General features: G+C 43.2%; 1 protein-coding gene across 1 annotated transcript in view; it reads right to left on the bottom strand.

Annotated features, from left to right (window-relative positions):
* The window catches only part of LOC145414185 (glutamate receptor 1-like), a 337,109-nt gene that overhangs the window by 94,307 nt on the left and 224,818 nt on the right, over positions 1-17,984 (bottom strand). The window contains exon 8 of the mRNA XM_080283792.1: positions 17,484-17,591. Within this exon, the coding sequence (XP_080139918.1) occupies positions 17,484-17,591 (108 nt within the window). The remainder of the gene's footprint in view (positions 1-17,483; positions 17,592-17,984) is intronic.

The raw sequence follows: 17,984 nt of genomic DNA, 5'->3' as shown, positions 1-17,984 counted from the left end.
TCACGTTCGGAGCAACTCTAGCACTGCTGTTCTAGCTAACGTGAGATGATTTTATTCATCTCAAAACCACCTGAGAGTCACGTTATTTACCCTTCATTCTTGCTCTGTACAGACAGTTTTAAACAGGCCAGGAAAGATCTGTTGTACTGGAGGGTCTGCTCCTGTCTTTCCTATCCACCCCCCCCACTGACGCCTACAAGGATAATATCCACCACATGCTTTACTCTGATGACCTCTGTGACGATTTACCATTACCTTACGAGGAAAAAATTGAACAGAGAGAGAGAGAGAGAGAGAGAGAGAGAGCAAGGATGAATAGCAAGAATGAAAATGGGACATCGGGATACAAACATAACTAAATTACACACACACACACACACACACACACACACACACACACACACACATTTATATAGATAGATAGATAGATAGACAGACAGATTGATTTAGATACAGATAGAGTGATAGACAGACAAGCTTAGACAGAAAGATATAGTCAGAGAGACAGACAAACAAAGATATGTTACAATAAAAACAAAATGAGCTGATAATAAATGGTCAATGATTTTTACACTTGCAATCACTGCTGACAGCTAGAAAGAAGACAACGGTGGGTAGTGAGGGTATAAAATGAAAGACAATACGGGGGAAAAAACTGAATGGGAGAAAACAGGGTAGAGAGAAAGGTAGATGCATGTGGAACGAATAATGACAAAAAAAAAAATCATGGTACTGGACAACAACAAAAACACTTATAAAGAGAGAGGACATGGACAGAAGGTGAGAGTGAGCCACATGGGAGAAAGAAGTGGGCACACAGGTGCTTGGTGTTCTTGCAATGGCTTTTACACTTGCAGTCGTTGGTGTTCTTGCAATGGCGTTTACACCCGCAATAAATGGTGTTCTTGCAATGGCGTTTACACCCGCAATAAATGGTGTTCTTGCAATGGCCATAACATTTGCAGTCGTTGGTGTTCTTGCAATGGCCTGTTCACTTGTAATCATTGGTGTTCTTGCAATGGCCTTTACACTTGCAATCCATGTTGTTTTTGCAACGGCATTAACACTTGGAATTACTGGTATTCTTGGAATGGCCTTAACACTTCCAATCAATGTTGTTTGTGCAACGGCCTTAACACTTGCAATCATTAGTAATTCACAGGGTTGGGGGAGACAACAAACAAGGAAAAGATGGCACGTAGCAAAGACAAATATATAAAAACATCATAGCAGTGAAGGGAAGGAAAAATTGGAATGCACAAAAATAAAGATAATAACGAGAAAGAGGAGGAGGCGGTGGCTGAATCGGTAGAGAGGCGGCCTGCTGTCCTGATGGACCCAGGTTCGAATCCCGGCTGGGGCAGGGAACAGTTTAAGGATTTGAATTTCATAGAAGCAGACTTTCCTGATCTACCAAATGACCCGCCGACATGTCATAAAAGTATCCCCGCTAATACCAATACATCAGTCCTGTATTAGACAGCCCTAGCATGTATTCAATATGGACGGTGGGTGTTAGCGCCGAAGTGGTGACATGTGGAGGTGTAGGAGGACTACTGGGCCTTGGGATAGGCTACTGCCCCCGAGATATAGGCCCTGAAGCCTTTGCCCAGAGTCGGACACAAAAAAAAAAAATAAAATAAAATAACGAAACGTATGGAAATAAAGTTAAAAAAAAAAAAATCGTAAAGACTGGGACTAAAGCCAGATTGCAAAATTGTTAAAAAATACAAACAACAGCTAAAAGAAAGGGAAAGGTAAAGGGAGCAAAGTAAAGCATGTAAATTTAAAATGAAGGGCGCCATTGCACTAAGGAAAGCTACAGCAATGACAAGTGCGAGGGGCCTGCGGAGGGCTCTCGCGCTGCTATATTTTAGTTATAGCTGTGGGCATAAAATCCTACGGAGATCCTATGCCGGGCTCCGGGAGCTGCGTTTTTTGGTCAAAATGTGATTGCTCATTAAATATAGTAAAAGTTTTCAATCGTGATGGAACCAAGTTTTTTCACATTAGCGAATTTTTTGGGACTTTTGTGCCAATTTTGGTGCGATTTGAATGTGTAGTTTCGGCTGTCCAAAACACCCACCCACCCACACACACACACACACACACACCCACCCACACCCACACCCACACACACCCACCCACACACACACGGCTAACGCTACGGAGACAAGTCGAAGAAAACATAAAAGTAAGGGAAGATATGGGAGAAAAGGGAAGGTCCACATGTAGTTGGCATTCTTGCACCGACCTCCACATGTGCAATCATCTGCTATTCATTGGAACGGGACCCCTAGATAGCAATACATTGACTATTCCACTCACACGCACCCCAGCCGCTATAGACTTTTACAGGAGCGTGCTGTCTTTTACCGACCCAGCTTAACGCGTCAAAAGAGAAGAGGTGAGGCGGCGGTGGTGGTTGTGGTGCGGTGAAGGAGGAGGTGATGGTGGTGGTGTGAGGGAGAGACTCGTTTGTCTGTGTCTGTTTCTTCAGTGAGATTTTTGTTGAGGTGGTGGTGTGGTAAGGTAAATGTGCCTGTGGTGGTGGTTGTGGTGTCTTAGGTAGTATCGTTGAGTAAGTCTTTCTCCGTGTCCGTTTCTTTAGTGAGGTATTTCTGTGGTGGTGGTGTGGTAGGTAAAGTTGCCTGTGGTGGTGGTGGTGTGGTAGGTAAAGGTGCCTGTGGTGGTGGTGGTGGTGGTGGTGTGTTAGGTAAAGGTGCCTGTGGTGGTGGTGGTGGAGTAGGTAAAGATGACTGTGGTATTGGTGGTGGTGGTGTGTTAGATAGTATGAGTATCGTGGGGCAAGTCTTTTTTCGTGGCTGTGTTTCTTTTACGATGTATTTCAGTGTAGGAATTAGTGTTTCTCTGGTGATGTAGGTGAACAGTGGTGCGGTGGTGGATATGACTCTATGATTCTCTGTGTTATATTTCATCGTTGCTGGGTTTGTGATGTCTCGGTTAGCATTTTTTGTGGTGGAGATGATATGGTGGTTGTGATGGTGTGGTGGGTAGTGTGGTGAAGGAGGAGTGTTGTGTAATTTGTTGGGACTGTATTTCTTCAGTACAATATTTGTGTGTGTGTGTGTGTGTGTGTTTTACGGTATAATTAAGAAGAGAAAGACGTTCAGTTTTAACTATAAGAAGCCCGTTTCACAAAATAAAAAAAGGAACACTGAAACACCACCACCAGCCCAGCACCAACAACTGGTATATGGGTCGAACATTTGACTCTGCCATGTGACCCTGACCTTTACCTGACTGTTCTCAAAACCAAACCACTTCCATCTTGCCTGACCCGTAGCGCTTCCAGCAAGTTTGGTCCCACTGCTTGAGCTGACCTTGCCCTCTGACCTTAACATTTGACTTTCCCTGTGACCTTGACATCTGACTGACTACTCTCAAAATACAACTCATTTCTCCTTGCCTTACCCTGAACATTGCCCCTATGTTTGGTCTAAATCGGATGCGAATTGCTTCAACTGACCTTGCCATGTGATCTTGCTTTTATATATTTTCTACCAAATACTAGATCAGTCTCTTGGCTGACCCTTAAACCCTGAATAAAAGCCCTAACACCTGAATAAAAGCAATAACACCTGAATAAAAGCCATAACACCTGAATAACCCTGAATATGAGCCCAAACACCTGAATAACTCTGAATATTGCGTCTAACATCTAAATAAGCCCTGAATAAGAGCCCTAACACCTGAATAACCCTGAATAACAGCCCTGACACCTGAATAACCCTGAATAATAGCCCTGACACCTGAATAACCCTGAATAAGAGTCCTAACACCTGAATAACCCTGAACAAGAGCCATAATACCTGAATAACCTTGAATAAGAGCCTTAACGCCTGAATAACCCTGAATAAGAGCCCTAACTCCTGAATAACCTTGAATAAGAGCCCTAACACCTGAATAACCCTGAATAAGAGCCCTAACACCTGAATAAGAGCCCTAACACCTGAATAACCCTGAATAAGAGCCCTAACACCTGAATAACCCTGAAAAAGAGCCGTAATACCTGAATAACCCTTAATAAGAGCCCTGACACCTGAATAACCCTGAATAAGAGCTGAATAATCCCGCTAATAAGAAAATGGGGAAAGGGAAGGCACTGAAGAACTTGGCATTCAGCGTCTTGGCTCTGACGCAAATCCTGAGAAAGAAGCATCAAAGGACACAAGTTGGAAATCCTACACATTCAAACTGACGTCTCTTGATCACGGAGGAGAGAAAGAGAGAGAGAGAGAGAGAGAGAGAGAGAGAGAGAGAGAGAGAGAGACCCTTCAAGACTAAAGTACAAGACAGCTAAAGTTGGGTAAGCAAGAGCCTCCCCAAACCTCCTGTGTTTACTTCCTCTGCTGGACCACCAAGGCATCACAGATTACTGGAATACTTCAATGGAGGAGGAAAGGTGAAGGGAGAGAGGAGGGAGAGAGAGAAGAGGATGGTCGGAAGGAAGGAGAGAGGATGAGAAGCATAGAGGAAATGAGAGAGGAGCGAGGAAGTGAAGATGGATGGAGAGAGAGGGATAGGGAGGGGGAGAAAAGAGTGGGAAGAAGAGGCTGGGAGGGCGGAAGAGAAGAGGGTGAAGGATGTACAGAGGACAGGAGGGAGGGTAATGGGCAGAGGGACGGTGGGAGGGAGGGAGAGATAGACTGAGAGAAGGAGGGAAGGCGGAGGGAGAGAAGGAAGAGGCTGGAAGTCCGGCCTTTGATGTCGCTAATGAAGGGTGCTTAGGGAGTGGCGGACACGAAGACGACACAGAAAGTTGGTGCCTGTGTGAGATGACTTCCTGTTCCCTCTCCTACCACCCCGAGAGGCTGAGTAGGAGACACGGGAGGAAAAGAGAGACTTGTGAGGAAAGGAGGAATAAACTGACGAGAGATACTGGGAAACAGAGAAAGTGACTGGGGAACGAAGGAAAACTGCGACTGAAGCCGAGACGGATTATGGACGACACGAAAGTTGAAAAAATAAAGTGTGTGTGTGTGTGTGTGTGTGTGTGTGTGTGTGTGTGTGATGAATGGGAAGTCTTTCCGCATATTTAATCTAATTATCTTGTACAACAACATTTTTTTTTTTTTTTTTGCTTTTACTTTTGCATTCCTTTCGTTTTCCGTTGAACGATAAGTCACATCGAGTAACTATATCTATACTACTATACTGCACACACCTATGCTACTGATGTTTCCCCTCAACCTCATCAACGAGTAATCTTTTGAAACCAGGCATTTCTGTAGATATACTTCGTGCCTTGTATTTTTGTCTCTAACTTTTTTTTTTTTTTCACATATCTGCCTCCAGCAAGCAATATTTCTTCTGGAATTTTTTCATCCCAAATCTTTTTTTTTTTTTCTTGTGTGAGGTTATAATTCGTACCTAGCCTTTTTATACCTACTGCACTGTTTATACCGTCTTCCGCAAACTTGTGCTTCTGGTCTGTCTCTACCGCCTTCAACAGCCAATATTTCCCATTGTTAATTTCTATAAATCATGCATTTTTAAAATTACATTTGGAACTCAATGTGTTTACAGTATGTCTCTCTGTGATAAGCAGTTTTCTTATTTGTACACACCAATTCTGCTTGACTCCAACTTCTCATTTAACGAGCAATGTTTCACACGTTTTCAGTTGCAGTCTTTTCATCCACGCATTCATCCATCATCCACTCTTTCATTGATACATCAGGAGTGTAGGGGCCCGGGGATAGGTTATTACAGGCGAGTAACCCGTCAACCTCTGACTGGCATTATGTGAGCAATAAACCCATCACAGGCAAAATGGCCTAAATTACAGAGATGAGTACCATGGCTAAGCGACTCACACAGCATGCCCCTTTACCCTACCATACCATCCCTCGGATGTAAACCCTCACATGCCACAACCGGTTGGAGAGTCTTAACCCACTAGACCACTAGCTATTTCTTTATATAATTACCATCCAGCATAGTAAATGGTTTCCTTGTGTATAGGAAACCATGTGGCTTGTCATCCAGTGTAGGGTCAGCTAAAGGCATTACTACTTTGAGCGGATAGTGCGCCCCTGCATCTACCACATATTTTTACAAAGATATATTTCGCTACTAGTACTGTTACAGGTATTTTTAAACTGTCTTTTCGCAAACAAGAGTGACTGATTTTTCACTTTCCGTCTCCAGCCAGCAATATTTTCATATTTCTTTCTCGTATTTAGCATTTTTCGTGGATAAATTTCGACCTTACCATTTTCTTTCAACATTTCATACTTTCCATTTCATTAATTTATACCATACTACTCTATCTCAGTGATACTAGGGGTTTTAGCTATCTTTTATCTTATCAAACTACTCATTCTCAGTATAACTTATTAACACTAGGAGTTTCAATTTTTTTTTTTAATTAAGAGTACTCAATATCATCATTGTAATTCACTTGTACTAGGCGTTATACGTTCTTAAAATCTTTTCATACTAACCACATCCTCAGTACAGTTTATTCATAACTGGCGCTATCCCTTTTTTTCAGTCATATATATACTGATATTCTCAGTATAATTTTTTTCATACTAGAAATTTTACCTTTTTTTTCAATCTTTCCCTACAAAATATATTCTCTGTAATATTTTCATACTGGCGTTCTTCGTGGAGTCATATTTCTCAGCAGGTGCAACCATCATTAACAGTACAACGACAATCCTCTGCCAGTTTTGTGTCCTGCCTTAGGTACTTCTCCCTCCTCCCCAGATAACAGACGGTACTCTCTTTTTTCATGTTCTTGTGCTGTGTTTCATACTGCTATCACATTAAATAAATATTTCACATAACGCCTTCCATTGCCACAGCTGGTGAAGAAATGCGGCAGAATTTTTGTTCATGGCTTCACTCATCATCCATTCATTTTGCTGACTCTCTGATTCTACCGCTGGCTGAGTTACACATCCACCAAGCCCTACCGTTCAGTGTTATGGAGGTTGTTCGGAGCTTCGAAAAATATCTTTATAAGGATGACCGGTGGTTTCACATTGAGCGTTGTTGCTTATCGCGTGTTTACTTTTGGCAATATTTTTGAATGGACAGCTTATTTCACATGTTACATATTCTTCCTTCATGTCATACTGATTAAATTGCTGGGCATGTACAACTATGAGTAGTTAATGGAGGATATTTTCATACTTTTCGTTCACGGTTTCAAAATGTTGACGGATGGCTGTAAAGGTAGTTTTTTGATCGCATGTACATAAGGAAAATTTTGATATGACACTGTTACTCGTGTATAAAATAAATAAATGAATAAATAAATAAAATAAATAAAATAAAAATAAAGCTACGAACCACCATCATGTCATCGTTTGGTGTGAAACTTTAGTTATGACATCCATCTAGTCAAGGAAAAAAATTACAGGTTACGAAGAAATAATCCCCAAACTCTCTCTCCCTCTCTCTCTCTCTCTCTCTCTCTCTCCTCAGCACTCTTGAAAATCCGTTCCCAAAGTCCCAGCAGTCCTCCTACGTGCAATACAGCTCCATATATCACTTTGTGTAATTTCCCCCACATCCCTTTCATGTTCGCTACTGAAATGCCTTATCATGATGTACTTTCTACCCTCTCTCACTGCTAGGTGTTCCTCTTCCACGTATTTCTCGTCCTTCCTATTTTTCCCCGCTATCCTCGTCTGTTCTCCCTATTTTTATTCCTACGATTGTCTCGTACAAGAAACTTTTCACCAAGGTCTTTTGTACTCCTCTTGTCCCCAATCAAAGAGTTTTTACGTTAGGATTTGTTTTTCCAACTTGTATCCTACGCAATTCTTCAATTTTCCTCTATAGTTTTCTGTATATTTCACCTTGCGTTTCTTTTTTTTTTTTTTTAAATCTACCACCCCACGCATTCCTTCACCTTTCACTTTAATCTCATCTCATCCAACAGTCTTTCGTCCTTTTCCCAGTGGCGTTTTTTATTTTTTTGTCTGCATATTTTTTTCCTACGGCCGTTTTCCCGTATTAAGCACTTTTCTCTTTCACTAATCCCTTGCACTGCACTTTTTTTTTTATCATATTCCACTTTTTCTGTTCCATAATCTTTCGTACTGTCTTTTACTTCCCAATTCTTTTACTCTTCACATTTTTCCCTGCAAATAATCGTTGGTAATTCCGCCCCTTCCCTTTTTTTTTCATCATAATCTTTCACAATAAGCTTTTTTTCATTCTCCAAAATCTCAGGATATACGCTTACTCCGCATCAACAGTTGCCATGGGCTACTCAAAGGCCCATTAAAAGATAAGATCCTTGATTATCTTAGGCATTAATGTTTCGCCCACTTCATGGTCTGAGAAAATAAAGACCCTCACCTCTAAATGATGCTTTAATGAACCAATGTGTCAGGCATTCTGGCCATAATTACAATATTTCGCGTTACCCATACCACTGCCGGTCACGATGTATGTATGTATAAGTATGTAGGTATGGATGTATGTACGTATGTATGTAAAAAAAAATCCCCTTCCCTGATAAACGCTTTGAAAGGCACCTGTACACACTCACTCACTAGGGAGTCCAGTAGCTGCCATTCCGATCTTGGTCCTGACTGATACCCTCTGTGGGGATGCCTTGGCCATTTTTGTGCTCCTGCAACTGTGTGGTTTGATGAAATGTGGGTGGCAAAGTGCACCGTGTTATGGCCTGGATTTAGATTTAGTAGTCAGGGTACGTTTGTGTGAGAGAGAGAGAGAGGTAACGATGTCCTCTGAAGCTTGCTTTGGTCACTATTGTGTTCCTGCGACGGCGCAAACACGTCCCTTGCAGGACAAGCACTTTCTATACCGCAAAGATCGAAGAAGCTTATGTAATTCCACCCAACAGTGAGTATATCACGAGGCCTTACATTTTATCTTCTAATAACTAATATTTCTTACAAATACATGCAAACTAAATATTTGCAATTTCTCTGGACCCAGCGTTTTCCTCCTCCCTTGTCTTCCTTTTCGTTCTTGTCTACCTTCTTCGTTTACTCATCCTCTTCGTTTTTTTCCTTTCTTTTGTCCTGTGCCCTTTCCCCCTCATCTTCCTTGCTTCTGTTCTTTCTTCCCATATCTTGTTTTTTCCTCATTTTTTTCTTCTGCTCTTGACCCCTCATGCATACACACCACAGTCTGGAACTACCTCACCTTTTCTTCTTCTTCTTCGGATTTCGTCTGCCTCCCTTCTTTTTTCTCTCCCATCCCCTCTTCTTCTCTCTTCTTTTCTTTCTTCTCTTCTCTCCTATATCCTTCTCTCCTTCTTCCCTTCTAAGAGCCATTTTATCCTTTCGTTTTCCTTCTCTTCCCGTTTCTCCTATTTCTTCATCTCCTGGTTTGTCGTTATTCTTTCTTCTTCTGTCTCCCAACTGACCCACTTCTCCTTCTTTTTCATTCTTCTTTTTCTTCCTCTTCCTCTTCCGTGTCTTTCTCCTCCTGTCCCCCTTCCCTCTGTACAAACACCATTGTCGGCAACCAACACATTTTTTGTCTTCACCTGAACCCTAGTCTTCCTCATGTCTTCCTCCCTTTGTATCTTTTTTTTTCTTTTGCTTTTCTTCTTATTTATCCTGTTCTGGTGCCAATATTGTTTCCCATGGCGAGTTGTAGTTTCACACTATTGTTACGTATTACATACAAAGTTGTTTATTCATAATTAACAATGTGCAATACAGTGTGAATGATAAGCAACCAAGCACCACTTCACTGTAAAGTGTGGCTCGGGAAGGATAAGTGATCAGGATTTGCAGAGCCCAGCATTTTCTATCATAAACACTAGAGTAAAGGGAAGGCGACAGAGAAATATATTGTATATATGTTTAAAGTCTTGGGGAAAATATTTACCTTGTTGGTATATCTGAATGTAATCAATACTACTTTACTGAGGTGTATAATGTACATGGTAAAGTTATGAGGCTTCTATTCATGTATAAATCCCAGCTGTCTGTGGGGCTTGGCATCTCTGAATATGCTGACCTCAGCGCCACACCCAGACGGGACGCCGGCCAGCTAACAGCAGAACGCACTTATCATTAGAACGAGAGGGACGTATTAATTCAGAGCTCTCTGTGTCGCAGTTGTATCTTTCTGTGGCCAATAAAGAGAGATTTAATCTGCTCAGTTTCAGTTCACCTGCACACGCTACCTCTAAATTCCTTCAACAGGATTCCACACCGATTCCCACCATCTCCAGTGTGTGAGAAGACGTTTTGGTGGAGTGTGTCTGCCGGAAGTGACTTCGACCAGGCGCAACGTTATAACCTTGCTTGGAACAGAGAGGTCACGTCTAAGCTGATATATATATAATAGTGACCAGTTGAGGAATCCATACAAGCCGAAACAATCCTACATCTTTTTCCTCAGTTTCATGTGTCTCCTCTTTTTCCCTTCGCCTGTCTCCCGTCTTCTGCTTCTTGTTTCAGTCCTCTTTCATATTTCTTACTTTCGTCTCTCCTCTCCGTTCATTCTTTCGCTTTCTTTTATCTTCTCTACTTTCATTATTTCTTTCTTTTTACTCCTTCTCCCTCTCGTTTCTTTCCTCTTTGTTTTGTCTTCCATCTTCACCTCGCCTTGTTCACTCTTGTTCCGAATATACACCACAGCCTGGAACCACCTCAGTCTTCCGTGTTCGTTTCTGTTCTTCTTCCTCTTCGTTTTGCTCTTCTTCCCCTTCTTTTCATTTCCCTTCTTTATCCTCTTCCTTTTCCTCTCTTCCTTCTTTCACTTCCCATGGCCTCTCCTTTCTTCTTGTTATTCCTCTTTCTTCTTGTCAGTCAGTCTTTATTTCTCTTTTTATTCTTCCTTCTTGTGACCCCTTCCTTCTCTTTTCCCCTCTTCTTCTTTCCTGTGACCCCTTGCTTCTCCTACTCTTGTTTCCCCCTGTACGTACACCACAGCCTCGGGCCGTCCCTCTCATATGTCTTTATCTCAACCCTCCCCACCCTCACTTTTCCTCCTTGGCTTCTCCTTCATATCATTCGTCTCCATCTCTCATCCTAGTTTCTTTGCTCTTTTTGTCTTCCTCTTCCTGCTCCTCCTCCTCGTTATTAATTCTTCTCTTCTCCCCCTTATCTACCTTCTTCTTCTGACCGTTCAATTTACTTCTTGTGTCTTTTCTTTTCCTTTCCACTTCCTTATCCTCGTTTCCTCCTCCTCCTCCTTTTGCCGAACCCACAGGGGCGGCCAAATTCAGTGTGTGTCCCAAACTATTACTGTCACCCTATGTTTTGAATAATGAAACCTGGCAAAACGGAACCGCAGAGTTTTCTTAACTTTACTTAAGGAGTGTATGTTGAGGGGCGGGGAGTGTTGGAGGTGAGTCTGGTGTGTCTGGAGTGTGTTTGAGGTGCGTGTGGTGTTCATTTGGGGTAGAGCTAAGGGGTGTCTAAAAACAAACGACACCTGTTGTATTCGGGTGGTGGATACGGTTTGGGAGGATGAGGCTATCAAATGTGTCCAATGTCTTATCCTACTCTCGTTATCCCACCTTATTTCCCTTTTCTCATCACGGTTTTTCCTCCTCCTCTTCCTCCTCCTCCTCTCTCTCTCTCTCTCTCTCTCTCTCTCTCTCTCTCCCCACCTCATGTGCCATTATCACAGTCATCTCTGATCCTCTCTTCCCTCTTTTCCTCTTTACTACCTTTTCCATCTCCCCTTTACCTACCCGTCTGTCCGTCCGTCCCTCCCTCTTTCTCTCTCTCTCTCTCTTCTTTCCCCCCTTTCCCCCCCTCTTCTCTCCCCTTTCCTTTCCTTCTTTTCCCATCTTCTCTTCTCCCCTTTGCCTCGTTTTCCCCCTCCTCTCCTCCTCCAGCCAACAACCCTCCTCCCTCATGTGTCCCTAAATAAGTCTCACCTAATCCTCTCCTCCCCCGCGCCCCTCATAATATTCCCTTTATATTCTCCCCCATGGCCACTTTAGAGCATCTCTCTCTCTCTCTCTCTCTCTCTCTCTCTCTCTCTCTCTCTCTCTCTCTCTCTCTCTCTCTCTCTCTCTGTCACACACACACACACACACACACACACACACACACACACACACACACACACCTATACGGGAACTTACACACGTACACACAGCAAAGTTGGCAATTAGCAGACAAAATGCTAAATGGCTCACAGTCGAATTATTTTGACTGAGAGCCTGAAGTTGTGGGCAAACCTCTGTTTTCTGACGGTCTATTTGTCACTGTTTATTCATCAGTTTGGAATTCCCCATTGCACAAGGATCACTGACTATGCCTGCACTTGCTACGAGAGAAGAAAACTGTATACTTCCTTAAAATAGGATAATTACATCATGTGCTTAAAAAAAATTTTAACCCATGAGTATGTTCATGTTTTACGATTTTTTATGCAACTTAACAACGCTTTACACACACACACACACACACACACACACACACACACACACACACACACACACGAGTAGGCTATATACACGAGTACAGGGTCGTCTGTCATTTTACATACTCGGGGAGTTAAAATGGATACACGAGGAAGAACGCCAAACAGAGCGGTGGTGAGCAAAGAGGAGTAAATGTTAAGCTTATATTGCTGAACTTCTTGACTAGCAGTAGTTAAAGGCCCAGGTTCATATGTAACGTGAATCTTATGGACTGCAGGCTGTCTCCCTTCTACGACCGTCCATCCTCCTCCGCTCAGGTTAAGTAGTTTGGGGACGTTTGTACTGCCAGGCAGCTTACCCGACCAGTTATATCAGTGCCAGCACATGAAGGCATCCCTCTCCAACATCACCCCTTCACTATGATGACGTATTTCTTATTCCTGCTGCGCCTAAGGGATTATATTAAACTTATGAGATTTGGGGGTTTGTGATTTCCATTCTGTGTATTATTTTTAAATTTTTCCTTACCTAGAAAATTCTTGGTCAAGTTAGGTTAGTTTTCTTAGTATCAGGTTAGGTTAGTTTCTTAGTCAGTTAGGTAATCTGTTAGGTTGGGTTAGGTAAGGATAAATTAGAGTAAAAAATAAGAAACACTGGATGAATGATCTTGCTGGAAAAATCAAACTCAGCACGGAATGCAACAAAGGTATACAGAATGGGAATGTGGGAACTGGAGACGCTGGTTATAATTCCCGTTATCTCTCACTACAAGCTGATAAAAATTGTTTGGAGTAACCAAGAGAAAATGAAAAAGCACGGTACTGGACTGAAGATGCTAATACTCACTTTGACAGTCTCTGTTAGAGAGAGAGAGAGAGAGAGAGAGAGAGAGAGAGAGAGAGAGACTCAACATTCATTACACCCCACTGACGACCTTGGCGTTAACCCGCCCTGTCCCGTCGACGTATGGGTATGTTGCAACGATTTGCATTTGCCAGTCCCGGTGACCTACCGGTACGTTGTGCAACTGCAAAGTGCATAATTTCGAAAATTTTAAAATTTTGCACTTGATTTGCGGTACGTATCCTCGCATGACCTTCCCCTACCTGCCACCAGGCAGGGACACTCAGCGACCCCGCGCGACCCACGCTAACCCGCCACTCGTCCACTCACTTGGTAGCAACAGTCCTGCTCAGACATGGCTAAGAGAGGTCTCTCAGAGGGCGAAATTCAAGCTGCCCTGGACGCCTTTACAGGCGACAGTGATTCCCCACTGGACGACGAGGTTGTGGATAAAGATTATGTGCAGCCACAGGAGGAAGAAACCACCAGCAGTGACGAGGAAGTTCCGTCTCCCAGGAAGCGGCAGTACGTTACTTACCGTGCTGCTAGAGAGGGGCAGCAGGCCAAGAAGCCACGTGCAACATCCTATGCCTATCCCCAACGTGATTTGGAACCAGATTTCGATGACGAGGACGAGGACGATGACAATGATGGAGTCGTGGGACGTGCTGCAACGTGGTATGGACGTAAGGTAATCACTCATCGTGGCCCAGAGCGCACACCACGTCGGACGAGCAGGTATGGGCCTAGCATTTTGTCTGGGGAGTTAGGAAGTGCCGTGGAGGGAGTGGGGAGTGAAAGGGAAAGTACAGGGAGGATTAGGGAAAGTGAGAGTGACGTGAGTGAGTCATTGCTCTCCCTAGGTAGTGTGAGGCGGCGTAGTGTATCAGGTGGGCGAGTGCGGGTGCGTTCAGTATCACGTGGGGTTGTGAGGGAGGGGAAAGGTGGGGACGAACCACTCCCAAGCACGTCTTATGCTCCCCAATATCCCCTAACACGTGGTCGAGCTAGGGTGCGTGAGAAAGCACGTGGTGTTGTCATGGAGGGGGAAGGTGGGGAGGAACCACTCCCCAGCACGTCTTCTGCTCCCCAATATTCCACTACTTCATCCCCACAGCCTCCTAATGTTCCTCAAGGCCGTAAGGGTAAGGGAAAGGGTAAAGGCAGAGGGAAGAGGAGTGACAGTGGGGAAGCCCTCCGCACTCCTTCTTCCCCACCTCCCCTACCAGGATCTCCTCCCCACCCAGACGAAGGCGGTGATGGGGATGATGGGGACGAGGGATTTGTGGGATGGAATTGGGAGGATGGGAGTGATTTTTCTCCCCTCATTCACCCCTTCACTGAGCAGGGGCGCTCTGGCTGCATTGCTCCAGGAATTCACCGTAATTCCACCAGGTTGGATTTTTTCCACCTGTTTTTTAGTGAGGCATTTGTGGAGCAGATTGTATGCCAAACCAACCTGTTTGCAAGCACCCAGTGCCTTGAGAGTGAAAGATTGGGAACAAGGAGTAGGCATTCTATCATATATGATTACCCTGTCTCCCTTTCAGAAATGTTTCTATTTTTTGCCCTGGTCCTTTTGATGGGTATTATACGAAAGAACAGAAATCCTGCTTACTGGACTAGGAACCCTGTTATGTTTACCCCAGTATTTGGGCAAATGATGAGCCGTAATCGGTTTCAACAAATTCTAAGTTGCCTCCATTTCTATGATGCTCATGATCCTGCAAATGCGAACGACACTGATAAAATGAGGCGAATTAGGCTGGTCTTTGATCACCTGAGGCAAACCTTTCGTTCCTCATTCTATCCCTATAGAGACCTCGTCATAGACGAGAGTCTCGTGTTGTGGAGAGGCAGTATTTCATTTAGGCAGTATATACCCAGCAAAAGGCACTGTTTTGGGTTCAAGATCTTTGTTATGTGCGACTGTAGGACTGGATACGTGCAAGACATAGTCTTGTACACCGGTGCACAGACAGACATAATAGAACATCGAAGTATTGGACTGTCGGGAGCAGTGGTAAAGATGATGATAGAAGACTACCTTCATCGTGGTCACGTCCTCTACCTGGACAATTGGTACACTAGCCCTCTTCTCGCTTGTTATCTTCGCACACATGAAACTGGAGTCTGTGGAACCGTGAAGGTGAACTGGCGTCACATGGCCAAGGTAGGGCGGAAACTTGCAAGGAATGAGGTTGTCTTCTTCAAGGCCAACAACATCCTTGCAACTGTGTGGAACCACAATAGAGAAGTAAGCCTATTGTCAACGGTTCACTGCCCCTTGATGCACCGTACTGATTCAGTTGATTACCGTAGCGAGAACAGGCGTCATATTTGGAAACCTGAGTTTGTCATGGACTATAACATAAACATGCGCCTCGTGGACCAGTCAGACTCCATGATATCGACGGTAGAGTGTGCCAGGACCACGATGAAGTGGTATAAGAAACTGTTCTTTCACTTGCTAGACATCACTGCTCTGAATTGCCACCACCTTCACGCCATGACAACAGGAGTTCAGGAAACCTTTGAAGGGTTTGTGAGGGAGCTCACAAGAGAGATGTTTGCACGGTATGCTGTAGAAAGGCCCCAACATCGCACCCGCACTGCCCCTATTGCACAAACTCCCCTGAGAATATCCGGCCGCCATTTCCCCACTCCTATCCCTCCCCAGCCAAACAGACCTAGGCCCCAACGCAGGTGTCACGTGTGTAGCAATTCCCGGGTGAGACTCACGACACAGAGGAAGGACACCCGCTATGAGTGCGTGCAGTGTGACGTGGGTCTCTGTATTCACCCATGTTTCAGCGAATATCACACGTTGATGCAATTCTGATATGGTGTGAATGCGACAGGACGCTGAAACTATGAAGTAAATGCGACAGACAGACGCTCAGTGAAATTATCAGTCATGTTGATCTCCAAATATTAGTATAAAGTGCATACGGGTATAACATAAGTGCAAAAATTGTATGTAAGTGTATAAATATGCTGTAAGTGGAAACATACATAGCGAGGGTTTTATGATGCGATATTCTGTCGCTCAGTGCAATAAATACTGCCCGTAATTATATAATTATTATTATTGGAAATGCTTACGGGTATAAATTCAAATTATTGTAAGTGCTGAAATATATTCTAAGTCAAATATTCATAGCGTGTGTATAGAGATGCGATATCCTGACGCTCAGTTGAATGAATAAGGCACGTAATAGTGAAAATAGAAGTCAACAAGTGGTAAACTGTGTAATACATGTGAAGAATTAGTATATAATTGTGTGAGTATTATGTTGGTCGAAACATTCATTGCGAGGGTATTTTCATGCGATATTCTCACGCTCACTTGAATAAATAATGCCAGTAAGTATGTACAGTGCAGTATAGGGGTGTAAACGTGTGTAATGTAAGTGGGAAATTATACTTGGGGTGAATAAATAAAGTAGAAGATGAAACACGAGTGTTTGAGATCGTGGTTGCTACGTGAATATGCGCTAGCATATCGCTAAATGCCCTCGTAATGAATTAAAATAATTGAAAACATTTACAGTGGTGGAGGAAAGGTTCTATGTAAAGGGAAAAATAATAGGAAAGTGATAAAACAATTGGGTATGTTGAAATACGAGTCATAGCGAGTGCGCTTACTACGCTGATGTGCGCTAGACTTCTGCTGCATGTCATCATAATGAATGAAAACATCTGAAAACATTTACAAACAGTTGTAATTGGTAAAATGTCATTGAAACAGAAGTATACAAGTAGAAAAAATGATATGTTGACTGATACAAGAAACTTAGCATATAGCATGTTACGACTCGGACCTAACTTGCTATGCTCGCACGATGGTACAATGCTTATTTTTCATATATATGTGTCTGAAATCTATTATATTGTTACTGTTATTGTTTATTAGTTCAAATTCAATAAATATAGAGGTGTTGTGTGTTGTTTCTCCCAGTATTCCTTACCATAGAAAACGTGAGCACCTGGCACGTCCATTACAGAATACAATACCTGGCTCGGGGGACCTCACCTGTTCTGACCACTTATAGACCACGGTAAGCCCTTTCTTGGTGATTTTCCTTCGTTTCTCAACCTAAGCGGAAGTTTGAGCCAAAAAAAAATTTTTCCAAAAAGGCTCGGGACTGGGGGATGTCGGAGGGGCGGAAAACCTCGGGACGTGACGGGTTAAAGATCAACTCAAACGAAAGTAAGAGAGAGATAGAAAATAAAGATACAAAGTACGATAAGGAGAAAGCCAAACAATGATAAACTGCACACTCACTTTGACCGTCTCGCTGTTGATGGTCATTTCCACTATGTCCAGTGAGTACAGCTTCCTCTTACCGTCGTCCGTGAAGCTGATGTTGCCTGTCAGTCCCTCCATCTCAACCTGCAACAACAACACCAAGATAATGCAAGAAACAACAACAATACCAAGATAATGCAAGAAACACATCAGCAATACTAAAATAATGCAAGAAAAAACAACAATAATACCAAAGTTATGCAAGAAAAGCACAATACCAAGATAATGCCAGAACTACACCAACAAAAAATAATACCAAGACAATGTGATGAACACACCCCAACAATACAAAGATAATGCAAGAAACACACACCAACAACAATACCAAGACTAGAACTCTGTAACTGTCCTGCAAACTGTTACTAGACTCAACCTACCGTTTCTTTCAATGACCTTGGCCCCGTTGGGTAGATTTAGAATTTTTGTTCTATTATCACTGGCCCATACCAGAACACACAACCTGGGCAATTTAGATTC

Source organism: Coenobita brevimanus, chromosome 1, assembly GCF_032717465.1.
Source record: "Coenobita brevimanus isolate Jiangsu-jjx chromosome 1, ASM3271746v2, whole genome shotgun sequence".
Lineage (NCBI taxonomy): Eukaryota > Metazoa > Arthropoda > Malacostraca > Decapoda > Coenobitidae > Coenobita > Coenobita brevimanus.
This window is presented reverse-complemented; position numbering and strand designations above follow the sequence as displayed.